Source organism: Ixodes scapularis, unplaced genomic scaffold, assembly GCF_016920785.2.
Source record: "Ixodes scapularis isolate PalLabHiFi unplaced genomic scaffold, ASM1692078v2 PGA_scaffold8__174_contigs__length_109621045, whole genome shotgun sequence".
Lineage (NCBI taxonomy): Eukaryota > Metazoa > Arthropoda > Arachnida > Ixodida > Ixodidae > Ixodes > Ixodes scapularis.
The window spans coordinates 37,390,643-37,418,265 of NW_024609883.1; the positions used below are offsets into that span (position 1 = coordinate 37,390,643).

Consider the following 27,623-nt stretch of genomic DNA (forward strand, 5'->3'; position numbering starts at 1 on the left):
ACGCAAAAAACATGGTAAAAAAAAATAGATAATTGTTGACGCACGTACCGACAACACAAACAAAATATGGTGTGCAGCAAAAAGAAAGCCTCAAAGCCAGGTGGGTAAACCCTTTAAAATGCAATGTACTACGTGGAGCATACTACATCACTGTCACATATTTCACGTGATTAAAAACAAGAGCAACCAGGCGAGCCAGAACTGTTCGCCATTATAGTCAGATGTTTGTGGTATGTGTATCAGGGCTCCTAGGGTTTGTGATATGTTTTTTGGTTTATAAAAGTTGCTTGAAAAAAATTGCTTTTTTACCCTAGATGTTTTTCTTAAAGGGGTACTCCGCCGATTTTTGAACTACCTCAACTAACTATATTTTCTGACTCCCAGGCCTTTACCCTTTCTAGAATGCTATTTAATATCGTGAAATTCATAATAGTTATTGCGAAATCGGCAAATGAAAATGATGCAAAAACAGACATTCAAATATACCCGCCCTTTTCAGGGCCGTGACGTCAGTGGAAGTTCAGCTTGCCAGTCGGGCGAGCAGTCTAAAGAATAGAATATGCCAATTATTTGTTCCGTGCTGGAGCGCGGGGACTGGAGCGAGCTTCCAAGGCATTCATTTGACACCATGAAACTGCTTCAAATCAGTTGGGAACAAATTCTACAGTTCAAAGAGTGAACCCCCGCACTTCCAATGACGTCACTTTTTCATAGTTGCCAGTAGAGACTTTCAGTTTGAAAAACACGGTGAGGACCAAAATTGTAAATTTAATAACTTCGTGAAAAAAAATTATTTTGACCTAATATTTCGGATACTATTTTGGCGATGTTGTTTGGCGAGTTTAGCAAAATTTCAAGCAAATCGGGGACCATGAAGAAATCGGCGGAGTACCCCTTTAAAAGCTGTGACAAGTCTACAATATGCATGAGTGCTATAGTACTCGTTTTAATCGAAGCAATACTTTAGCATAGCACTTGCCTCAAGCCGCTAAAGTAAAAAGTGTAGCTGTATCACCTGCTTCAACTTTTTTTCCTTTTTTTTCCCAACATTGACGAAAGACTAATTTCTCTCCGCTCAACAGAAGCTTGAGATCCCTCCTTGTTCAGCTTGCAAGCACATTGAACCAAGCTCGAGCATCTGTCTTGTACAATATTTTTTTTTCTTGAGGCAAGCTCCATCTTCACCGTCTAAACATATATCTAAAAAAAGAATACAATGAACGATAGGGGAAGTCATAGAAGCATGTTGAAAGTTGTGCGACGTGAGCCAAAGCGCTTTTTTTCCCCCCCGAACATCTGTTGTTGCTCGACTGGGGTGTGCCTCGAATTTGCGTCATTTTTACGCAGGGAACTAGCAAACTTTTTTTTGTTAGTTACACATGTGGTTTGCCTCGCAGAGGAGGAATGATTGGAGACGGATTGCTGCTGCCTATATTTTGTTATCATCTAAGTTGACGGTGTTGTGGAAGCTATGCACTTGCGGGACCAGTCAACCACCCTCCTTTCATCACCTGACCCGACTTTCTGCATTTTGGTGTGGGTGAGCGCATGTTTATGTGATGGAAGATAAACGTAAGAGTGGTCCAGCGGGCATGCAACTTCCGCCGCACTGTCAGCTTAGGGGTGAAGGGAGTGTAGCAGACGTTGGGCTTAAAGGTCAACCTGTAGTTCATTTTTCTTGCTTTCTTCCTTTCCCAGTTGTCACAGGCAACCGAGAGAAGAATCCAAATCAATGGACACTCTTCAGTTTCTTTTGTTAGTGTTGTGAATTATCTTGTCTTTAAAAATGGGGCAATGCAAACTGTCTTCAAATGCAGCTAGGACTTTATTTAACAGCAAACCCTTTTATAGGTACAGGACTCCTGAGTCAATTCTAAAAAAGCCCTAGTTCTTACTGGGGGACAAAAGCAAGGGCATCCCCCAACTACAAACTTCACAAGGTTAGAGGCCGGGCCCCAGCAAGAGACAGAACAATGCCCTTGAACATAAAAGATCAAACATCCCCTATTATTCTCCCAATTTCTAAAAAAAACATGTTTGACTCCTCACTAACTGGCACACTCAACATATAGGAAATAAAAAACAACAACCTTTTACTTTTGGAAAAAAAGTTTGGACATGTTTGTTGAACACTGGGGCACTGACACAATTTCCTGAAAACATGATGCTACTTATTTCGTATCCAACATGTTTAAACTGGTTGCCCTCTCTATGACACCAACAATGGCCAAGAAACTGAATGAAGAATAGGCAGTGCAAAATCAGATTGAGTTCCGTATTTCTACATCTTTATTTTTTTATAGGTTTTAGGCAGTGTCGATTAAGCCGACGATTCGTGGCCTATGTAAGGCCGTTGGATATCTCCTCGAAGCTGGTTGTTGCAGTGTGCTTTGCTGTCTGCGATCACATTGCAGTTGTAACTGAAGGAGAATCTTTACTGAAACATACTTCAGTCTCTCCGTGCTAGACACTTTGTGGCATATGTTGCTCTTGTATCATCACCATTTTGTTAGCTAATTAGTCTTGCCAGGGGGTTTTGCTTGAAGGACCATCATGTTCAAGATGTTCTTCTTTGCCTATTTTGTAGGTTCATGTGTTCACTCACTTGCACATGGCACATGTTAACAGAAAAAGAAAATGGCTTTATATAGAGGGTATATGAGTACACGTGTGTGATTCCATATAATTTTATTTGGCTCAACATTTTTTAGCCAGCGTAAGTTTACTTTGGGTCATGCCATTCATACCCCAAAGTGTGTGATTATGTAACAAGCCCTCTTATGTCTTCTGGGTCTTCTTATTTATTAGATGCTAGATTGCAATGCAATCTAGCAAACAATGCTAGATTTCCACAGGAAATCTAGCATTGTTTGCATTTGCCATAGAAAAGCAAACAGATAAAGCAAAAGCACATAATCATATGTTACAATGACTGCAGAGCATTATTAGAAAACGCACGTACACCACTCAATGGTAACGAGAAGAAACAACCGTAAAATACTGGGGATCGACGCCCAACTTTCGCTGAAAACTAGGTTAATTCAGACACGGGCGCTTGTCCGATCAAATCGGGTGCTTAATGTAGTATAATCTGCAGAATTCCCAAGTTTGGTAAATCTTAAAGACCCGTTCACACACTTGCGACCCCTTAGAACCGAGTGCCTTGAAACCTTTTAAAATTTCTTGGTATGAGAGAACACACTGGCATGCTGACGCCATCTATGCGGTGACCGTGGAACTGCATTTCACTAGAGTGAAGGTGTTGCGGGATTTCCGAGGTCAAATGTGTGTAATACCTATGACAAGTGGTCGTTTATGACGTTGTTGAAAGTTTTTCGAGCCAAGAAAGAAAGGATGATGCACAAGAGAAATAGAAAATATACGTGACCGCCAATAAAGGGCGCCAGTGTGTCTTCTCATTGTGAGAGATACTAAGAGGTTCCAAGGCACTCGGTCTTAAGAAGTCGCAAGTGCGTGAACGAGCCTTAATAGTGGGCGCTTGAACGAAGTAAGCGCCTCTGCAGCATTTTACGGTAGTTCCACAAGTGCCTCAAGTTATTTAAGAACTATGTAGGGGAACATAAGTTCACAATTTCCTGTGGAAGAAGGCTCCATTCCACTATTGTTCTAGGAAAGGGAATAGTGAAATATGTTGATTCTACTTTGAAATGGCTAAATCATTTTAGAATGGCTATTCCTTAAAATGCGAGTAATATGCGGTTTCAAATTCTGGGTCAAAGTTAAAGAGACCATGATACATCATAAAAATGTACTTGAGTCTAGCATTCCTGTGCGGGTCGGAAAGAGGTGAAAGGTCTAGTTGTTTTAACATGCCAGTAACAGAGTCTGCTCGCTTGTATTTGGAGGGTACATTACCAGGCTGCAAGTCTTTGTACATTCTCCGATTTCTAAATGTGAATTTTCCGATGGGGTTCTGTATTACATTTACATACTCTAATAGCCTTGTCCCAGTAGAGCGACAAACACAGATTTTTGTCCAACGACACCACAAAGTTCCGTGTCGCCGATGCTGTCCCACTGCAACGACCAACAGCCGCGACAATCGCGGACAATTGCCGACAAACGATCGATGACGGATGAGTTCTTGTCTGTCGTTGGACTTGAAGCGCAGCAAGCAGTCCCACCAAGGAACATCTTTTAGAGACAAACTTATCCTCCTCGCCCGCTTGTGCCTTTTGTTGCCTCCCTTCCCACCCTTCCTCCCGTTCCTCCCGTGGCTCGCTCTGTCGCTCGACCTTCAGAGAAGCCCTTGGCAGCCGCTCCTCGGTCCCGCAGTTCCGGTCCCTCAGTTGCTCATGGTGGTCACGGGCGCGGCTTGCTTGCTGGCTCCAAACGGTCGTGTTGCGAAAGGGAATTTGCTGTGGCTGGTTTTGCTCGCAAAAACTTGGTGTGCGAGGTGGTGCTTCAAGACGCCGAGTTCTACGTGCCCGCATCATGATGGATACACCCATGTTTGAGCACTGACCAAAGACTGCTCACCACAAAGTAGGGCACGACGTTCCGCGGCAAGCCCTTCCGGCAGACGAGACACTTGTCATCACGTTCTGGGATAATCGGGATGCCATATTGTCCACCAAAAAACGCCTGCCCTCGATCACTCGGATATGAAGTTATAAACATCCTCAAAATCGGCGTGAAATTCCGTGGCGCTCACCTAGAATCCCTTAAACGACCCAAAAAAGGAACAACTTGGGTATTCTATTTCGGAAAAAGTTTGGTGTTGATTGTCACGACCACAGTGGTCACGACTGTTTGCGGAAAGTTGCCAACGGCAAATGAAGAGAAGCGGAAGTTTTAATCAAGAAATAAAGTAATCGTCTCCACTTTCACCGTGTTTGTCGTCGCGTTTTATGCCCAAAAAGCAAAGCACGAAAACCGCGTCGCCATACTCTGTTTGTCTGTGTATTTTGAAGTGTTTTGTTGACAACTCCAGCCACACCAGGAAACAAGTTTCCTTGTCCGAGTGTTCTGCATCGTGGCCGCCAGGTGGGACAGCGGACTCCGACAAACAGACTGTCTGTCGGTGTCGTCTGTCGCTCGTTGTCGTGTGTCGCTGTCGTTTATTGCTGTCTGTCGCTCTAGTGGGATGCAGCTATAGCAATGTTTGTTTGACTGTTTTGTAGACTATCAGCATGGCACTCATAGTTGCATCCCTAAAATTTATTTTCAAATATCGTAATGTATGCTTAGCAGAACAGTGCCATAGAATATGTGTATCCATCCATTTCACACCAAGTGCCCATTCCCAAATTTGTAAGATTTGAGAAAATATGCACAGCACATTTATATGTTAAATTGATGACCAGAAAAGCGCCCATCCCCCATTTTTTCGCTATCATCTCCAAATTTTGAGTGGGCACTTGCCTGGTATTTTACGGTAGATATTGTCAACATGACTAGGGGTACCCCATTTTAAATTATTTTCAGTTGTTACGCCCAGGGATTTGTAGCTATTCACTTCTTTTAGAGAAGACTCTTTAACTGTATATGCATAGGGTAGAATATTTTTCTTGTTTGTTATCCCTAGAATTACAGCTTTGTCAATATTAATTGCCATCCCCCATTCTTGGCACCAAGGGCCAATTTTCTGTAGAGCACCGCCTAGGTTAGCTTGATCCTTCCCAGTTTTGATATATGTAAATGAGACAGGCATCTGTAAATAATCATATTGTGACAAAATCATCAATGGCTTGTGCCATGTCATTTACGTATATCAAAATAAAACCGGACCCAAAACGGAGCCCTGTGCGACCCTTGCTGATACTGGTAGTACGCTAAATATTGTGCTATTTATTTCAATGAATTGTCTTTTCTTTGCGTATGCAGTTATAAGTTTATGTGTTAGATATCTATATGGTAGACAATAGAAAGCTTTTGACATATCTAGAAATGTTGCATCCATTTGTCCCTTGGAATCAAGTGAAAAGTCATGGATTCATTCACTTAACTAAGTAAACGTTGAAAGTTTCCATCTAAAGCCGTGCTGGTTCTTGTAGAGAAGGCCGTTTTCTAAATAGTCACATAATTATTCTGAGACCACGTGTTCCATTGCTTTATAGCTGTTGCTCGTCAGTGATAATAATTATATAACTGGCAGGGAAAAGTTTATTGACAGCTTTAAAAATAGGCACTACCTTAGCGCATCATTGGTTGGAGAGAACGGAACCTTGTGATAACAAAGCTCTGACCATAAGCGTTAAATATTTTGAAGCCCACTCAGCGTACTGTTCTAAGAATAGGTTTGGAATGTTATCCGGTCCCCCAGACTTATGCTCTTTGATTTGCAACAGAAGAAAAAAGAAATAAAAATATCTGTTAGTGTAGGTGCAAGGTTTCTAACACTACTGTCTCTTCGTGAACAGGAAAATTGAACATGCTATCGGAGAACACAAACTGAGAGGAACTGTTGAATACATTTGCAATAATCTCCGGATTATTAGCGACTTCATTGTCAACTTCAAGATTCAATATGGGCTTTTTTTTTTGTTGGAGAGAGCTCCAAAATCGCTTAGGGTCAGACTTCGTAAGAGTCTGCATTGTAACAGAAAGGTGCACGTAAGCTGCCTATGCTTCATTTATCAGGTAAACAAGAGCTTGCCTAATCACTACTTTTTTCTTATGCTTTTGCTTTATCTGCCGTCTTAAATGCAATATTTCTCTGGTGATCCATTGGTTGCGTTTCTTTTTAATTAGCTTTAAGTTAATGTAACGTTCAATACAAGAATTAACTATTCGTTTTAAAGTCCTTTCACATCTCGTCTACTGGCCTTTTAATTAGCTTTAAGTTAATGTAACGTTCAATACAAGAATTAACTATTCGTTTTAAAGTCCTTGCACATTTCGTCTACTGGCCTAGGGTTGTCAAACTCATACAAAGCCATCTCAAAATAGTCTAAAATATCAACATCACTTGATTTATTTAAACGGTTATCCCAACTCAAAGTAAGCTGTTTTTAGTTTTGTTCAAACAGTGTTACAATATTCGTCACAAAAATTTCTGCTCAGTACCTCTAAGCGCAGCAAAACAGTCACATTTTGCAAACTACCGGCATTAAGGAAAAGAAAAAACATTGGTTGTCCGATTTTGTAAAGAGCTAGTCCTATGTTAAGATGCAGCTACCCGTGTCTTCACCGTTTGTAGAATGGACGCAGCAGGTGTAGTGTTGCCACTGATTCCTGTTCATGAATGTGCATCACATGGCAGTAGGGATGCACGTCCGATACCCAACCCATTCATGTCGGAACCAGCGGGAATGAAATTCGTGATGCCCACGTCTGCTGAACAGACTTGCACCCTGCTCAGCTGTGGTATGTCGACGTGCACCGCTGCACAAGCTCTACCAATGGTGTACCTCCTCCAGGACAGCCTTAAAGCAGGGTTCTCAAACTGAATTCTTTGGTATTCTGCAGGATGCCCACATGTGCGCCCTGAGCTTCCAAAGTTCCCCGACCACCCTTGCCCCTAAGTGAAGCATTTTTATAGTTTACGCTCTCTTTCAGCAAATCTGGGCCATCCATTGATGGATAACTGAGTCAGATAACAACCTGGTACAGCGGTTCTCAACCACCAATGTTTTGGGTACCCCTTCCGGATCAACAGAAGTGATTGGAGACCTCCCCCACCAGGAGGGAGTAATACTAGTAATAATAATAATAATAATAATAATAAGTAGTAGCAGTAGTAGTAGTAGTAGTTTATTTTGGTTCAGGAGAACCGCGGCGCTCCAAAAAGGCAAGTGACCCATACCATGAAGGGGCCTGCGGCGCCGCATCTAGTGAGGATGGGATGAGATTGTGTTCAGATGATACGAGAGGTGCTGACCATATTGAAATGGAGCTTGTGGGCAAGGGTGGCGGGATGATGTTACGGGTAATGTGGGTCCAATGTTGTTTAGCGAGTTGCTCGCTGGGACGGTTATCTTTCAGCAGGTCTTAATTACAATGGAGAAAGGGTAAATGAAAGAAACTAAGCCTGTGCAAACCAACTTTGAAGCTCTCAAATGGTGAATAATCAACCCTGTCTCAAGGGTGCGTGGTTTGGTCTATTTATTTTTGCGGGACAGCCAGCATCAATAAAAATGAAAGTTTTAGTGCTCTTCTTGGCTGATTTTCTAAGGCTAGTGGTTTCCAAATGGGGCATGTGGATCCTTTGGGGTCCCTTAAGGCCTCCTCGGAGTCCCTGAAGCTTTATACCGTCGGTGAAGCCAAGCACTGAAACATTTTTTTTAATGGATGCTGGCTACCCCACAAAACTAAATAGATGAGGCCATGTGCACTGAGAGATTAGGGTTTATTATGCTCTATTTCAGGGCTGAAAAGTTGGTTTGCACTCATTTAGTTTCCATCATTGATCCTTTTGTCGTTGCAGTTGTTCAATACCGCATCCTCCCCCCTTTGGTTGGGGTCCCCCATCACTTCCGCCAATCCGGAAGGGGGCTCTGAAACATCCATGGTCGAGAACTGCCGGTCTAAGGCTTCAGGGAACCCAAGAAGACATTTAGGGATCCCAAAGGGTCCATGGACCCCCATGTGAAAACCACTTCCCTAGTATGTGCATTATTGGCTTCAAGGTTTGTAGGCTCCAGAACTGTTTTTTTGCATCATTGCAAAACCTGGGGGAGATTCCTTGGCCGTGTCAGTCGAGGCAGACAGATTCGTCGAGACAGAAAAGTTTGAGAATCTCTACCATAGAGGCCGGTTGCTCTTCCTTCATTTCTCGTGCCATTTTGCTCTTTTGATCCCCTCCCCACCTATCCGTCTGTTATGCATGCTAGAAGCGCAATTCTTATTCGCCGCTTCCCCTCTGTTTCAGGACCCAGTAAGGAGGCTTTTTCGGGTCCCCGTCCCTCGTCTGCTGCTGCTTTCACTGCTCGTGGCTTGCTTGCTGCCAGACGGGGCGGCTGCCTTCTACGTTCCTGGCGTTGCCCCCGTGGAGTTCCGGCGGGGTCAGGCTATCGAGGTGAAGGCGGTCAAGATGACGAGCACCCTGACCCAGCTGCCTTATTCATACTACTCCCTCAACCTGTGCAAGCCCAAGAACGGCACCCTCAGCTACAAGTCTGAAAACCTGGGTGAGTCGCCCTTTCTACAGTGAGGCTGTTTATGGCTAGGATTCCGTGGATTTTTCATGTGCGTCAACAAAAACTCGGGTCCCGAATTTGATGCGAAATCGCTTCATTCTATGCAAAAGCTTGTACGTCTCTTCACTTGGATATGCATTTTCAGTAGGTTAGTTATCAATAGGCACCATTTTCGAGATCAGTAGACACTCAGCTGGTTAATAAAAGGATTGTCAACAATTTTCCGCTGTGCGACCTGCGTCGGCCATGTTTACGTTTGCACCGCCTTCTCTTTGTCGTCGTCCCAAGCACTTGCGTGCCTAGTTTCCTTTCCTTCCGCTCTCCCGGGGTGGTAGTCCCATCGCGCATGTCTAGTTTCCTCCGGCTTTTGTTCGAAATTCTGTCACGTCTGTGTCGTGTGCTAAACAGCTTCACTGGTCATTCACCCTTGCAGAGTGGAATGGCTAATGATTTTTTTAAAGCAATTAGGTTTCTTAGGATGTTCAGGCCACTTTGAGGTATGTTTCTGGTCGTTTCTTTCTCCCCGCTAAATTTAGCTATAAAATTGACGTAACATGACTTGATGTCACCTGACCTATATGAAAATTCAATTTCCCCGCTAGGTTTAGCGGGAAAATTGGTGTCGCATAACCTCAACTCTAGTCCAGTTTCCCCACTAAATTTAGCGGGAAAAACGACGTCGCACGACTTCACGTCACGTGACCTACACACAAATTCAGTTTCCCCGGCAAATTTAAGAAAAAAATTAACGTCATGTGACCTGAACACCATTCCAGTTTCTTCGCTAGATTTAGCAGGAAAAATGGTGTCGCATGACTTGATGTCGCGTGACCTCAACACCAATTCAGTTTCCCTGCTAAATTTAGCGGGGAAAATGACATCACATGGCTAAATGTCACGTGACTTACACTCACACTCAGTTTACCCAGCTTACCCGTTAAATTTAGTGGGAAAATTGACACGTGACCTGTTGCGGCTCTTTCAGTTTTGTCTGCAGCTGATTGCTTAAAGGGATGCTGAACCGAAATCTGGATTCCCCAAAAGACGTGGCAAAAGCGTGCAACGGGATACTACAAACACCAAAATATCACTCATACAGCGATATCTCAAACGGATGACCGTATTTTTAAAAAAAAAGAGGCGCATTTGGCAGGAATGTTGACGTCATGTTTCTCCGAGAAGGAGAGGGAGCGGCCTTGCGTCCTATCCGCCTCGCGGCCTTGAGGGAGCGAAGCGAAGAGAGGAGGAAACTAGGTACCTTTACGGTCACGTGCCTCGTCGGCCTGGTTCAATCTCGACTTCTTTTTCCAAAAATACGGCCGTCCATTTGAGATATCGTCTTACTAGTAGTGTTTTAGGGATTGTAGCTTCCCGCCTACATCTCCAGCATTGTTTTTTTGAAATCCAAATTTCGGTTCACCATCCCTTTAATTAGACAGCAACATAATTGGTTCTTCCCGAATATTTTGTCATTGCCTTTTCACTGAGAACGTCAGCGACATTGAAGGGGACGATGAGGAGTAGTTTGAGCATGCATTTAACAATCAATGCACAGTTTCTTTTTAGAGGTACGGTACGCAAAAGGCATCTCAGACTGCGGCGTATGCCACATCTCAGTTTTATTTCCTTGTTTTCTTCCTAGTGGTGTCGACACTGAAAAACGCTGCAGATTGTTAAGATTCTGGCGGTGGCATGGTGGGGGCGGTGCACATAGTAAAATATGATGACACGTCTTATAATTAACAAGAGACAATGATACTGACAAAAAGAATTGGGAGGATGGGCTGTCTTTGTGTTTTAGTTCCATCACCTTGCGCTGCATAGCAGACAAAAATCTGCACATTTCAAGAAATCTTAATGTCTAAGCTTTTTTTTAATACGAAAGCATTAACTGTCCCATGGAGCGAGCTGACGTCATCAGTTTGAAGCTCGAAAATGTCACCTAGTTTCCACGATTTCACCTTCGGTTCCATTGGCTGGCATTAGTCGACGGGGCTCCCATTGGCTGCTGCGCTTGTCAGTTTCCACGACCACTCGCCCCATGGCGCTGCATGTCCATCAGCGCGCTGTTAACGCGCAGCGTCCAAGGTCACCAGGGGAGCACGCGCGCTGACCGGCGACGAAAAGTATGCAGCAGATGAAAAAGGGAGCGGACAAGCAGCTTGCATACTTTCGGATTCACCACTCATAAGAAATGCTTAGGTGTACCTTGAGCTTTTAGAGCGCAGCTCTTAGGCGCCCGTTCCCGGCTTGAGCGGCGTCGCCGTCGGCGTAACCGGGAGTAACCCTTGTAACCTTTGTGAGGGTTAAGAGGGTTACTCTCACGAGGATCACGAGGGCTACGAGGGTTACTAAACCTTGTAACCCTCATGAGGGTTATGAGAGTTACCCTCACGAGGGTTATGAGAGTTACCCTCACGAGGGTCACGAGAGTTGCTTTCACAAGGGTTACTAGAGCTACCCTCACGAGGGTCACGATGGATATCCAAATCACGTGACCCCCCCCGTTGACGTCATCGTCATTGATGACGTCATCAGTGACGTTACTGATGATGTCACCGGCATCTGCATTGTCATCGTCATAATCAGTGATGACGTCACCAATGACGTCACCGGCATCCGCATCGTCATCGTCATCATCAGCGATGACGTCACCGGCATCCGCATAGTCATCGTCATCATCACTGACGACGTCATCAGTGCTGATGACGTCATCGGTATCCGCATCGTCATCGTCACTGATGACGTCATCGGCATCGTCGCTTGACCCCCAGGTCGCGTGCCCCCCCGACGTCACGTGACACCCCAAGGTCACGTGACCCTCCCACCACCCGAGGTCACTTGACCCCCCCTCCCAGTACCCTTCCCTCCTCCTCCTCAAGAGCTGCGCTCTAATTCGGCGTTACAGGGAGTTGTAAATGGCTTTCATTTTTTTTTTCTAGTTCTTTATCTGTGCCCAAGCTCAATATCTACAGAGACCCATTCATACAATGTCAATTCTAAAAGCAAAAGGACCGAAAGATGGTAGTGCTCTTAAAGTAGAGCAGACCAATGAAGTGACTGATTGGGCTCCTAGCTATAATAATAATTTGAGTTACCAAACCACTGCAGAGGCAATCACTCAATTTTCAAATGCAGTTAACGATACAAACTTCAGAAATGTGAAGCAGGTGTAGGCAGTAATGTTAGGTACTGTGTCTTCAATAAATGACTATGTGTTTACTTCTCCCTGAATAAAAAAATAAATAAATAAAGGTCAGAACAAAAAAAAAATAGCAGAAACAACTATTTCTAATATCAGATAGGCTGTGTTAAACTTTGAAATTTCGTGCCTCCTTAATTTCAAAGCTCTGGCACATACTCTTTTTTTATCTCTTCAGCTTTTGTTAAAGGGCAACTCCGCTCAATCCTGAAATTTTCGGGATTATGAATGATTTCACATAAAAAAGTGCTAATAAAAGGGACTACGTCAATTTCTTTGCTAGAAATGGGATATATTTTGTGAAATCTTCCTTTAAACATGAGCAGAAACCGATCCTTCGGCTCCGTATGGCAATATTGGCCTCAAGCCGCCAAAAACATGGCTATCACGTTGTATGAGCGGTCACGCAATCCCCTGCGCCAGGTGTTGGCAACCCATGGCCCGAGGGCCTCATGTGGCCTGCGAGGCAGTCTCATACGACCTCCGGCTCGACACCAGAAAAGGACCAGCCTGCCCCCCCTTGCAGCTTCCTCATAGAGACTTGAGGACCACAAGGCAGTAGACAGGAACAAGAAGCACTTCCAGTTGGCATTGTCTGCATCCTCATATTTTGGCAGAGAATGTGTTCAACTCGCTCCTCCTCTATATTTCTCCTTCCTCCCCAGTCCATATGTCGCGGCCATTAGCTCTGTAATCATGTTTCGGTTTTGGGCAGTTGCTTTTTTTTACTCTATTAAAAATATATGTGAATCTGTAGCAAAATAATGACTAGGTAGTCTTCTGACATCGTATTAGATTGCCGGGCAAAAATAACAGTTTTTTGTTTTTATGGGTGGTAGTGCCCCCTTAGGTGGGGCTTTGTGTGCTTGCTTCTGCCCCCTAGGAGCCTTTTTGTATTCACTTGAGCATCTATGTCACACTATTATGGATCACCATTCTCGTTGTTTAAGCTGCATTATTCTGTAGAGTAGATATGCAACTTTCACCTCTCCCAGTGCATCCCAAAGCAGAAAATGGAAGAACAAAACAAGATAGAACAAAATACAGCAGAAAGAAAAAAATGAAAACTTTATGGCTCTATTGTTACTATACTTCTACCAGCATCTCTAGCACGTGGAACGCCTCAGACTGATGCATTACGTGTCTTAATAAACATTGATGCACCAAGGACAAGTGAAGGACGTAGACTGGACAAGCGTCTTTCACTCATCTACGTCTGCATCTTTCCAATTGTCCTTGGTGCATCAGTGTTTATTGTGTACAAGCAACTCGTCCAACAGACCATTGTGGTGTTTTGTCTCCTACACCTTTTGTGCATTTGGGTGTCTCCTAGATGGCAACAACATACGTTGGAGCAGTACACGGCAGAGCACCAAAAACTGTCGCAATCCTGGCGGTCGGTCGCAGAAAGAAACGCCATGGCCGTCAAAGGGGTGCCACCATCACTGGGATGGTGGCACCCTAACCCGTGGCAGCCAGTGTGTCTGTCCGCTGGCCGAATGCAGGGCTGGCCAAAAATGGAACCTCCCGCGACTCAATTGACACTCAAAAGCGTGACTTCAGTAGAGTGAAATAAAGTAACTGTACATGCTCCGCTTGCGGAGCAGAGTACCGCAATGGTGCCATTCTGGAGCCAAGCACTGCGGGAAGCCACGGTCGGTTTTTGCAGGGGCACGAAGGCGCAGACGCGAGGCAGCGTGCTGCGGCGTGCTGTGGCGCGCTGCGGAAGGAAAATAATGCGGCGTGCGGCGACGAGCCGCGCATGCGCCGTGATCGTTGTCCCGTCGTTTCCTGTCTCCCTCTCGCAAAAAGCGCACCCGCGTATGCACCTGCGGGTCGCGTGTGAAGTGAAGTCGTCAAGTCGCTGTTGCCGGGACGCAGATAGCGTCGTGAGCCTGCTGTCTGCCCAACTTTAGGAGGACCTTTCCCCTCGAGTGATTGCAAGAAGCAAAAGAACGCAGGCCTGCTCCTTTTCCTCTTGTGTTCAATCGAAGAGCAAGTGCTGCTGCTCAGCCTGTGATTTCTTTTTTTTCAGCAGACAGTTCATTTGATATTATGTAGACGGAACAGTGCTTTACCTTTGTGCGTTCCAATTATATGCGAATCTGAGGAATGTCGAGCATGCCCACTTTCATGCTAAAATAGTGTACAACTTTTCTTTTTTTCTTATCCGAAGTTTTTGGCTTTTTACGAATTCGAGACGGCCGAATTGAGCGCTCTTGGAGACCGGAATTTTCGCATGCTTTCAAGTTGGTCTAAATTTTGAATTCGCTTGGGATCGCAAACATCAGGGGCTCGCGAATAATAAATGTTAGACGGTGCTCCAAACTTTGGGAGCTGCCGCAAGGTGCAAACTGCTTAATATAAAAAAGTCCACCGACGTTCTACTTTCATTGCGGACAAGTCTTTGAAGTTGCAGTCTAATTCGTTGCAGGAACCAGAATGATGCCGAGATTGACTGTTTTCCTATTGACCAGTATATTCCGCCCCGAGAATAGGGCAATAGAGCTCTGTCTACTTTCAGTGTGTGACACTAACCTACCCCCTTCCCCTCCCCTCCCATCTGCCTTCTCTTCTATTTTGAACATTTTGTTGAACCTATTAGGCTGTTTTGCTACGACCGACATGGTCCCTTGAAGAAATTGCGAACAGGCACAGCACTAACAGTCTCTAAAACATGTTTATCCACACAACTGCCTGCAGAAATCTTTTGGGGTATTGTAAAAGGGCAGACCATGATTAAAAATGATCTCCTTCCCATATGAAAAAGCCAAACGAGGCGGCGTCTCAAATCGTGTCTCGCCGTCGGAATCCAGTACAAGCTCCTGCCGCTGTCTGCGCTATTTGTGCACTTGGTAACACTACAGCCTGCCATTTTGACGGGGCTCTTTCTACGCGCATGCAAAATTTAATGCGGTAAACGACGTGGCGGCTGACGAAAAGGCCGTCTCCCGCTTTCAAACGAGAGCTCGCCGACTCGCCAAGATGGCCGGATGAGCCGGTCGCGTATCGGTATCGCGTATCGCTCTGCGAGAGCCGCAGACGCGGGGAACGCGATCCTCGTCCGTGTCGTCTGCTTCACATACGCTGAAAACGAATGTCCCAAAACATTGCTGGCGTTATAAAAAACAGAATTATACTGTACCCAGTTGATACACATAATGTTCAATGACTTAGGAGGCTTTCGGTTCGTTCGATGTTAGTCTAAGATCTATATTTTGCGAACGCAAAGCGGAATATATGTTCTCACCGAAACTCATCGCTGTGGAAAGCCGCTTTCCCGCAAGAAGGTCGGATCCAGTTCTGCGCACGTGACCACTCCTCCGCCGATACGGAGATGGCGGCGAAAGGAAAAGGAACGCGCTACTCTGGCTCTGCAAGCAGAGCCTATACAGTTACTCTAGAGTGAAAGAGGCAGGACGTTTCGAGGTGTCCAGGTTGTGGGAGGTTCTATTTCTGTCCTGCGTTACTTGCAACTCTACTTTTGTTCAAAGGTGGGATTTTTAAAATTCTCTTCATATTCTTGTGTGGACGTCGATACCATGAGCGGCTCTCCAGCTCGCCTAAATCGATGTCTGGCGCCATCGCTCGATGCCCGAATCGGGTCGCGTCTCTTTGCAGGGGAGGTGCTGAGGGGCGACCGCATAGTGAACACGCCGTACGAGGTGCAGATGGCGGTGAACCAGCCGTGCCGGCTCCTGTGCCACCTCAAGGACAACAAGCCCATTCCCATCTCCTGGCAGCTGGACGACTCGAGGCTGGTGGCCTACAGGATACGGCACCAGTACTCCGTCCACCTGTGAGCGCGACACATGCCCTCTCCGGTACAACTCTGGGAACACGATTCACGATTTATCTCGTCGTTTTTTTTTCTATCTCAGGTTGGCGGACAACATGCCGTGTGCGACGAGGCTGGAGTCGTTCGACAGCTCGCAGCCCCTCTACGAACATGGTTACAGGCTTGGCTTTGTGGAGGACGACAAAGTATGGGGTTGTTTTTTACAGTGGAGGTTCTCAGATACTTTGATCTTGGGAAATGCCCATCTTTCTGGATTGATAGATGGGGAACTCCCTTTGGTTTGGCACTTATGCAGTAGAGCTGTGGTTCTCAAGCATGAATGTGTCGAGGACCCCTATGGGAGCAGATAAAGCAACTGGACACCCCATGCCAGCGGGGGAAGGGGAATGGGGGGTATAAAACAAGACAACTAGTGTAGTGCGAAAAGGGCATCCTTTACTGTTTTTGACAAAGGTGAGAAGCATCAAGTAAAAGAATGAATGAGTGTGAAGTGTATTGACCTTCAACTAATTTATTTACCCTATTTACTGGGGGGGAGGGGAGGGGCGGCGGCGGCGGCGGCGGCGAGGGGGGGGGGGGCAGGGGCCACCCAGTAAAATTGGAGGCATAAGGGTACCCCTGAGCGTGCTCTGGACAACCCCTGGGTTCTAAGGAACCCAGTTTCAGAGCAAACATTATTCTTTGCTACATTTTGAGACAGTCCTGAAAGTACAGATATATAGCATGCTCTTGATTTCCAGAAGCTTTTCTTATTTTTTATGCTTTGCTTAGTTTTTGTTAATTTTGGCACTTCCTAAAGCTATCTTTGGGGGTACTTTCTATCTAAAAAAGCATATTCACAGGCTTTCTTATTTGTTACGTTTTCCGTTCGGCCAGCAACAAACAAGTGCCGCCAGTTGAGGTGTTGCCCCATGTTCCGCCTCTATTGAATGTGATTGAGGAGGGATTGAAAGGTGATATCCACACCAATGTAACTAGTAAGTCCCGTACTTGCACAGTTGGCCTTACTATTATGGTCATATTTTTGTGTGTAGCCACAAGTTGTTCTGCTTGTTTTGAGCTGATGGTGCTCATCTCATAATGCAAAAACCCAAGTCCGGGAACAGATAAAAACACAAATGGGCACGTGGACCATCTAAAAAAAATAGCTTTTGATTGTAATTCACATCATCAAGTTTATGCAATCGTCCATCCTCTCCGAAGGTTACCAAACTCCTTGCTCCAAGATAAGATGGAAGACAAGAAACAACATCTACTGCCACTGGGTGACCCCCCTCCCCTCCCCCAAACCACAAGCAGAACCAACAAAGGATTAAACCCTCACTGTACTGACCCTTCACTGAACCCAATTTGTCATCTGCAGAAACCTTTTCATCTCTTCATTCAATCACAAGTGCTCCTTTTATCCTGCAGAGCGTTCCTATATTCATCACCTTTTTTTTCTTGATTGTCCATTCCATCCCACCAGCCAGAATTTATAGAGAAGGTCACCTTTTTTCTTCGATGAATGAGTTATGAGACTGAGTGCATTCTTGTTCATTTCTTTATCTGTCCCCAGTCTCTGAATTTTCATTATGAATTTTGTTCACGAGCTTGCCTGTGTTTTTTTTTTCTTAATTTTTTTCACTATTAGTGTTGATAGTACTCATATATAATTTCACATGGGTGCCAACTCTATATAAAAGAGTGGTGCAGATCGTTATCTTGGATCTTTTTTTATCTCCCTGCAATCTGAGCCACTTTTGTATGTGCCGAGCGAATGGAGGTCTCGAAATGTGCTCTCTCTATACTCTATTTCACCTTATGATGTACCGCAGGAAAGGCTACGAGTGCAAGCTCCTCTCTTTGGGGTAGATCTTGGCAGCACAAGCTCTCATGCATTAAGGAAAGCTGCCAACGTTATGAGATTGAGCTTCTAGCCTTCGCTGCGGTACAACATAAGGTGAAACGGAGTATACTACTTTCACGGCGTGAAGGAGTCGGAACAAGGTTTCCCAGACTAGAGAACCGAAATGACCAAGCTTTTTCTGCAAGCTGGAGAGGTGATGCGTGTTTAGTGGAGTTGACGTTTACCATAGGGATAATCTGTTCCCAGGATAATCTGTTCGCTGCATCCTTGCATTAATTGCATTATCATTATGGCTCATTTGGTTGACTGACCCCATTGGCTTGATTAGCTAAATGTTTAACTGTGAGCTCCATGGTTCGTCTGAAGCTCTTGAACTTGAAACTTGGCTTGTATCAGGTGAAAGTGTCACTTTATTGCAGTGCTAGCTTCTGAGCTGTTTATACTAGTAGATTCATTTGTCTCGTTTTGTTTCAGCCCTACATCAACAACCACCTGAAGCTTATCTTGTACTACCACACTGAAGACGAGTGAGTTATGTGCTCATTATATGGCTTTAGCTTGGACTTGAATGCTAATTATTTGACACTCAAGCACAGTAATCCCTCGTTATAACAAAGTCAATTGGTTGTCAAAAATATTTGATATGAACGGTAATTCGATAAAAGCGATAGAGCCAAAAAAAAGTCAGTGCCAGCAGCCTCGAAGATAGATGAGAACACTGCGGAACACTCGGACCTTATATTTAATCAAACAAACCTTGGTTATTAACATCCCGTGGCAATTTTACCGAGTAAAAAATATTATATAGAGTTTGCCGACAATTTCATCCGTGCGTCTGTTCTCGAACTGCTCCAGGCGTCGCAAGAACACTCTTCCCGCCGCTGCACTCCACTTTGTTGCGAAACAGCTGTAGGATGTTTCGCGTCTCCGCAGTCATCGGCATTTCCTGAGGTGCCTCTCCAGCATCGCTTCATGTTAACCCTGGCTGCACGCAAGGTGTATGATCGCAGCATCTGTGGCAGGAGCAACAGCGGGAACGTCAGCGTCGACAAGCGCAAACGAATCAAAGTTATCCTCAGTGACTTTGCCAACATGTTTTCACACACTCCTGTAAAGATTGTTGCAGCTATGGAAATTGTGCGCCGGCTCAGCATGCGTGCTCACGAGAGAAAATCCAACGTGCGCGAAGCATTTGGAGATCTTTCATCTTGGGGTTGCGGGCTCGCTTTCTCCTGCATGAGAAACTTCTCGAACCCGTCCAATATGCCTTGCTTGTTCCGCAAAATAGGGGACGGTGTCGAACAGCCGATGCTGGAATGTCGAACTCTTTAATGGTTTTGTACTTAGGCCGGCCACTTTTCTCAACCTCAAGCGACTTTCGGTAAACACTCCCAATCTCTCGTACGACGCACATGTGCATGTAATACGCTACAGGCGCGCGCGTCGGTGGCTCCTGTAGGGGTGTTCTCCTCCAGGCTCCATTGCTCCCTTGACCCGATTCTGAAAGGAGTCGGACAGCATCGCCCGCGGGCACTGTAGGTAGCATCGGATAGTGGACGCTGCTCCCTGCCCACGTCGGCGCATCAGTATCGGAAGCGGCGCTCTGCCAGCTCTGCGCGCTCTTTCCTCCATCACCCATTTACTCTGTTTTCTCAGTTTGCCATTTGCCTCGGTGGAGAAGGGGGAGGGAACGCAAAGGTCTCTCGTGCACCCTCCATGTAGGCTTGCATGCCTTCGGTGCCGCTGCCTTCGTAATAAGCGTGGCCGGCCGTTGATACACTTTGAATAATCCAGTTAAAAATGCTTTTTCGATGAAAGCAATAATTAAAAAAAAGAGATTTTGTTATAACGTGGGATTACTGTAGTTTTCATTAGTATGAGATTATGATGCGTTTGCTTTCTTTTCTTTCAGCAAAGACCATCGAGTTGTTGGTTTCGAAGTTGCCACAAAAAGGTTTGTTTTCTTTTTTTTGTTCCTGCTGTAATTTTTTATATTTTCACCCATTCCATTAAGGTCGGATCTAGTATTTGTTATTAACTTTTTGGTTTTATAAATTGGTACAAAAATAAGTTGGCTAATTAAGATTCATCTAGATGTAGCTTTACAGTTGGATATTAAAGCCCACTGTAGGATCTTTTCGAGAACTTTGTATGGCAAACATCGTATATAGAAACCAGTCTCGCCTCTCATAAAAATGAAAAAAAATATATTTTTGTTGAAAAGTGTTAGGCTGTTCATCTTGTCAAATTTGTTTGACAAGCCAGTAATTTTTATAGCTTCCCCTTGCCATATGGTGTTCAGTGTTATGTTTTCATATGTAAACTCGTACATTGTGTAACTTTGTTGTTTCCGAGCCTGTTTTAGTGCTGTCCATAACTTTGCATCGTACCAAATTTCGAATTCTCCTTTCACAGTGTGCACAGAGACTCGCTGAACTTCCTGAAGGGCGGGCTGTGCTCTTTCGACAACGGTGCCAAGAAACAGGAAGTCAATGAAAACGGTAAGAAGCTCATTTAAACAGACTCGTTAGACAACAGACGATCCATCGACAGGACAAGAGCGGCAGGGCGTCTCGTTCAGAAGCCTGACCTCTACCATGCGTTCATTGCCTTCCACCATGCTTTGACTGTGCATGCACCGTCAAGGTACACGAGACGCCAGAGCTGTGTCGAAGGCAGGAAGTTTGCACTGGATAAGGGACTGCTGAAGCTCTTCCCTGTCGTTCTTATCTCATCGGTGACTATGTGCCAAGAAACTGAGGAAGAGGAGCAGACAAAAGCACGCGGGGACGTCGGAGTGCCGAACTCTCGTTGGAACGATCGGTGGGTACACCTAAAGCCAACAGCCTTTGCTTCACTGCACTTGTCCGACTCGGAACACGTTTGGCTTTCGCATTCAAACGCGTTCGATGAGTGCAGTGGAGGCAAAGGCAGCCTTTAGGTCTGCCCACTGATCATTCGACCAGAGCTTGGCCTTCTCACATCCTCCGAGTGCCCTTGTCTCCTCCTCCGATGTGTCTGCACATAAAGTAGATGTCCTCATTTTCGGAGGAAATGTCTGATCAGAGGCTTTGCATCGTCGGTTTTTAGAGGTTTGGAACATTGGATTGCAGAGTCCAAAGGCCGGTTCACACATGTGCGTCGACTGGGACAAGCGTGTTGGGATTTCTCTTGATTACCGACACGCTGGTGCGCTTCTGATCTGTGTCTATATTTTTATAACTTTTTACGCATATGTAATTCTTTCTTTGTGGGCTTGAAAATAATTCTGGCAATGTTATAGGCGATAGGTCATCATATGCCCATTGCTGTTGGTGGGCACAATAAATAAACAAATAAATAAGTGACGATTTCTCGTAAATAGCGCGTCGATTTCATCTCGCAAATACTGGAAAACCTTCCCTCTAGTTATGCGCAGTTTGGAAGTGTGTGTGTGTGAACCAGCCTTAGAACTTTGATGCTCAGTTTGCAGAATTGGAATGACCTTTCAGTTTCAGTGTGTCCGCAGTGCTTGCGTTGTAGGAAGGTTGCTACTATTTACACTGTCAGGTCGCTAATAGGGGCCCTATCGGGCCGGTCTAGAGAATACCTTCTGATTCTGGAACGATTCTGTTGTAACTTTATTTGACGATGCAATAGACCATGAGCGAAATTGTTAGAACGTCTGGCAACACTCTGCGCACTGCCATCGTGGTTGCGTCAGGATTCCTCTGCTATTTGTTAGTTTCGTGGCGTTGTCGGTAACAATCGAGGCCTACTGCTCACCGTAATCGATGCTGACCCACACCTGTGAGCTAAGTTTTAGTGTTTTCTGCGCCCTTCTGCACACGTATACGTGCTTGCTGCCCCGCCGGTCGCTGGTTTCTTGCCGCAACCAACATGGCGGACGTACGCTTCTGCTCAAAATTCGGCTTTGAGTGCCGGCAAAGGCTGAAGTGTGGGCGCCTTGTTTTCGAAAGTGTTCTTTGTGCGAGTGATTGTGTGAGCAAAGGATTCTTCAGAACTACACTTTTGCACCCTGGCCTTTGCCAGTGCCAAAGCCAACTGGTGAGGTGGGGCGTATTCTTCGTTGCACCTCCAGATTGTGCTGTGCATTTTTAATATGATCTATCGAGGGGCATACATATGGGCAATTTTAAAATCTTAAGCCTGCACGATTTCTTAAGTAGTTGTGAAAAATGCGTTAAAGAAAGTAGTCTCTTTATGCCCCTTTCGTGTATAGGAGAACTAGCACTGTTACTTACCACGAAAGAGTTCATTTTAACAAAAGCATAAGACAGTTTAAACATACATTATTGACCCAGTGATCCCCCATCATTGTTTCAATGAAGTAAATATCAGGGAGGCGTTAAATCTTATTTCGTTGCCTTGACAAAAGTTACCACACTCCATGTTTGTAGGAAAAAAAAAAAATGATTTTAATTTTTCACATTTGATTTCCCCCAAAGCAAAGCCACAAAAAAGAAGCCACAAAACTTTGACCGATTGAGTCGACTGAATCGACAGTGCATTAAAGTGCATAACCTCAATAGCACATCACTGTACAGCATTTCATACATGTTACCGTAATATCTTATTAGTGGTGTTTTCTCTTGGTGTAACAATGTTAATTTCTTTTTTTAGCTACAGTGTTCCAGTGCTTATATATCTATTGCTATTTTTTTGTCACAATGTGACTCTCCCCCCATTATCCAACTCCCATATAAACCCTCGAGGAGAAATGTATACATTTGTGTCTCGTTAATATGGACACTCTCACTCACCCCAAAGTTGGCCATAACTTGTCTCATTCACATTAATTAACAAAATGAAAACTTTGTTACCGAAAATGTTGCCCATATAGCGGGATGTCCATGCCAACAAGGCGACGAGACAATGATGACGAATAAGTTGCGCCAATTCTCGTCCTCTTCTTTTTCGGCGATCCCCGACGCACGCCAGGCATCACGGACGTCTACTTCAGCTACGAGGTGGAGTGGCGCTCGAGTGCCATCCGGTGGGCCTCGCGTTGGGACACGTACCTCGCCATGACGGACGTGCAGATCCACTGGTTCTCCATCGTCAACTCCGTCATCGTCGTCTTCTTCCTCTCCGGTGAGTTCGTCTGGGGCTCTTCAATGCGTCGATAACGTTCAGGGGGTCGTCGGAATTGTTCGGACATTTTTTAATCGTGGACGTTGCAATAGAGGGTACCGGGCGGCGGTGAGGCACATCGCTAGAACGCACGGAAAAAGAAATAGACGGTGATTGTGGGTGATTGTAGTCACCGAGAGCTTAAGAAATGTAGGGCATACGGCTCGTTACGTTGATGACTCTTGCTTTGCAATTCATACTTTTTGGCTATCTCGTCGGTTAATGCTGCGGTCTCGTCGGCTGCGGTAATGAAACGCTCTGAACCCGCCAACCCCGTGTTTCTGTGGCTCGGTCATTCCTAGCAAAGACTAAACATTCAGGATCATGAAAAGTTAATTTGGCTACATTGACTTTGGCTTACTATATCTTATGTTGATCAGTAAGTAATTCATTTGTTATACACAGTTGAGCTCCCAGATGTTTATTTCTGTCGTTAACCAAAAATAAAGTAGAGCGTACTCTAGATCAAATGGAGCGATAGCTGTTCCACGTCTTTTTTTTGTTTTCTGCTTATCAGAATGCTTCTTTTTTTTTTTTTTTTTTGTAATATTAATATTTGCAATAGCATACATAAAACATATGGACTCAAATTTTGTGTCTATATTAGAAAATATTCTTGCAAGGGCTGCTTCTTTTGCGAAAGCTTCTCGAAATGTGCCACCTGATCTGTTCGGATTGTAATTAAACTGATTTTGAAGCGCAATATTATTTATTTGGGGGCATGTCCACTTTTTAATGAACAGTTTAGTATCTTTACACAAACCGAAAGATAAATTTATCACACAGAATGTATGCAGTAAAAACATTTTCCTCGTACCAAAACGTTAATTTTGTTGGGGGGGGGGGGTGGGGGGGGAGGGGGAGGTGAAGGTGAAGGTGAAGGTGGAGGTGGATGCAGGCAGCATGGGGGCTATTGGACCTTGCGTATCGTGCCTGTCATTAAAAAGTCTATTTGGCCAAGAAGTAGCATGATTATATCCAAAATACCATTCGGGAATTAAAAATGTTTTTTTTAGCCAGTGCGATTGACCCGTGCTGTGATTTACTTGCAACACAACTGATCGTTACGTGACTGACCTTTATACAGCCGTTGTATGACTGACCGTTACACGACTGGCAAATTGGGCAATTTTTATTTAAAAAAAAACACACTGTTCAAATTTATTATTTTTGACACCACAAGAACCCGTGTCTGTTTGGTCACTGTAAGTTATTTCTCACTGAGATATTACAAAAAATAGCACATATATAAGATCCGTTACACCACTGGCATATCAGAAAGGTATGCATTTATTTCTATTTTGGCCCACAGTGAATGGCTCTTGTTGTAAGACTTTCGTGAAAACATGTTAAACAGTCCGCATACTTACAAATTGAATATGGCTGGTAGCAGATTTTAAATAAATTTGTATATCTTGCGTTGTATTAGTACCATTCAGGTCGGTCACACTTGTTCCTTTTCAAAATTCGAAAAAAATTTAAATACTTAGCGACACTAGACACTGAGATCACATAAATTGGAGCTGATGTAGGTGTACGATTTCTTAGATCAAGCTTACAAAAGTTTACTTCGCTAAAACAAAAGTTCACGGCTTCTAAACTTGTGTGGTAGTTAGCAGATACAAAAGAAGTGCTGAAATTACACATAGGGTGCAATCTAAACTAATATTTTTCAAAAATAGTCTTAATTATGAGGACTTGCAAATATTTGTTTCTAGGACAGCCTGATGCTATATACTATAAAAACTATATTCTAGGAGTGATGGGAAGAAAGCGTTTGAAAATTACTTGACGGTCACATTAATGTTTAATTTTCGGGAGAATGACCCAGCTGTCAGGGAATGTGCAGGGCGCAAGTTTGTCTGCTACTTGCGCAGCGGTTGCAGTGATGTCAGAACGCAGAGCTCTGACTGGCTCTGATAGGAAGGATACTGGGTAAACCTCAATGCTAGCTGCCTTGAGGTCTACCCGTTATCCTTCCAATCAGAGCCAATCAGACATCGACGTTCTGATGTCACTGGAACCCCCTGCGCAAGAAGCAGACAAACTTGCGCTCTGCAAAAAGCACCTTCAAGAAACTGTAACTCAATGATACTTGAATCATGAGTACTAGTGCATCCATGGAAATGTGTCATGTTTTATTAATCAGGGCAACAATCAGCTTAGTGGGGATGTTTAGTCAGATTGTTATTGGTTTGGTATTAAAAAAAATATGTATACCGTAGAATACTGCGCACCTGCCCATTCTGCACTAAGTGCCCATTTTCATATTTCTGGGGTCTGAAAAAATATGCACAGTACATTTATATGTCAAATTAATGAGCGAACAAGTGCCCATCCCCCATTTTTTTTGCGGTTATCTCCAAATTTTGGATGGGCACTTGCCCAGTATTTTAAGGTATTAGGGGAAGTTGGAATTCACTCATTTAAGTGAGTTTATGTTGATGCGACTAATGATGACTGGAAATAACAGGTCTCAGCAAAAATCAAATCCATAGTAAAATCAGTTATTGTGGCACTGGCATGCAAGCTTGTGTTTTAACGTTTGTGAGCAGATTGAGTTTTATGACTTTCGCGTGGTCTCGGTGTAGAAGCAGCGAACGATGAGGAAGTGGAGGCAATTTTGGAGCACAGGGAAATGGAACTTTAGTTTTATGGTGAGTTGTACATCCTTAGTGTGTCTTGACACACTTTTTGTTTCTTTTTCAGGCATGTTGACCATGATTATTGTCCGGACGTTGCGCCGTGACATTGCACGCTACAACAAGGATGAGGAAGCGGTGAGTTTTGCCACAGTTCTTAATCTGGATGGAAACTATTTGATAACCTGAGATCAAATACAGGTTTGTTTAGTTCGGTGGCATTGAATGCAGGTTTGTTTAGTTCAGTGGCATTGAATTCATAGAAATCTGGTGTTCACTGTATTAACAGTTTTTAGCATGAACTTTGCAATTCAAATCTCTGCATTTCTATTTTCAGAATTAAGTAACCATCATCTGTCTGCTATAATGGACAGTAGTACGAAATGTAGTGTTGTTCTTAAAGGGGCCCTGCAAGGACTTTTTTACTGGTTTTTAAATTGCACCGAACCTGAGTTCACTGAACATAGTAACTTAACGAAACTTTTCGTTTCTTGAATTTTGCTTTATTTTAAAAGTTATAGGCAAATTAAAATTACAAAAACAAGCAAAAGATAGTTTCCTTCGTGACATCCTTGGTTGCTTGAGTGGCCGTGAACTAGAGGAGGGGTAGTGAGCTCAGCGAGCGCTCATGGCTGCCGCACTCTGTGTCGACGGCGCGAGAGGGCACCACTAAAGCATGTTCTGGATAGGCTGTATGCAGCAAGCACCCAGAACGCTCTCATTGCATTTGCTGCACAATTAAACACTAATTCGGCATGACACTTCATTGGCAACAAATGACAGCAAACACGGGGTAAAGATCAGTTCAGAACGGGAGCCACTTCGCGCTGCCATGCTGCACAGCAAGCCAAAGCTGCTCGCCGAAGGGCTTCGAAACGCTCGGACCCGGTCGGATCCTCGACTGCAGCGCCGCCGCGTACATCTGGGGCCTTTCCGTGTCGGCGCCTAATCCCACTACTCCTTTCTAGTATGCGCCGCCTTTTCCACCGCTTGGTGGCGGGTATGTCGATGGGTCATTTCTTGTTTCCGTACTTAATAATCTGCATTTGTTTCTTTTCTGATCTAAGATACTGAACAAATGCTACTTTTATAAATAATTGAAACGGTTTGCGCCACTTATATTTTGTATTTCGACTAAAAAGAAGCTCTTAGCGGCTCTGACCAGTAGTAAGCCCAGGACCAAAGACGTCGCCTATCACGCGCTTTCGGTACCGCGGGTCGCCCCCGTCAGTGGAGGAGGTTTCCGCATCGTCCGGTTAAAATATGACGCACTGATATTTAGTTACTCTCTCCGTTCCCGCTGGCTTGCCCGAATTCCAAGAGACGTGGAAACCGCAAAAAAGGTAGACGCTTAAATATGATTGCAGGGCCCCTTTAATGTCTTTGGTATAGTTTAAAGACCTTTAGGTATTGTACATTTTAATCCTCTGCATTTAGCTCAAGTGCCTGAATATTAGTGTTAAACGTTTGAAATTACACTGATAGTGATGTGCATTTGTTTTATGTTGTATGTTAATGTAGTGTCTATGAAGGGTTTATTAATTTTGTCTATAAGTGTGTACATGTTTATTTTTTGCATCTTCATCTTTGTGTATGATATTGCTCTTCAAGCTTTGTAATGTTCCCTCATACAATGCATACACATGGGCATTTTGGGGCTTTTTTTTAAATAAATTAATAACATGTCAGGTTTTTTTTGTGACTAAGTTTAGTCATATTGTAACAATATTTAGATAGAGAATTCCCTGAAGGGGTGAGGTTCACATGAGAGGATCACAGAAAGGTTGACATAAACGACACTCGGAGCTAATAAATACCGAACAGGAAAGGAATTGATATGACTTCGGAACAACCGTTATCTAAGAACTAGACTTGGATACACTATTCCCAACTACTT

General features: G+C 44.3%; 1 protein-coding gene across 1 annotated transcript in view; it reads left to right on the forward strand.

The window, feature by feature from the left end:
* The first annotated feature begins 8,870 nt into the window (after nt 1-8,870).
* The window catches only part of LOC120843125 (transmembrane 9 superfamily member 4), a 32,043-nt gene continuing 13,290 nt past the window's right edge, over nt 8,871-27,623 (forward strand). The window contains exons 1-8 of the mRNA XM_040214356.3: nt 8,871-9,092; nt 15,925-16,102; nt 16,185-16,287; nt 18,426-18,478; nt 19,864-19,905; nt 20,367-20,452; nt 22,893-23,045; nt 25,794-25,864. Of these exons, the coding sequence (XP_040070290.2) occupies nt 8,996-9,092; nt 15,925-16,102; nt 16,185-16,287; nt 18,426-18,478; nt 19,864-19,905; nt 20,367-20,452; nt 22,893-23,045; nt 25,794-25,864 (783 nt within the window). The 5' untranslated portion in view covers nt 8,871-8,995. The remainder of the gene's footprint in view (nt 9,093-15,924; nt 16,103-16,184; nt 16,288-18,425; nt 18,479-19,863; nt 19,906-20,366; nt 20,453-22,892; nt 23,046-25,793; nt 25,865-27,623) is intronic.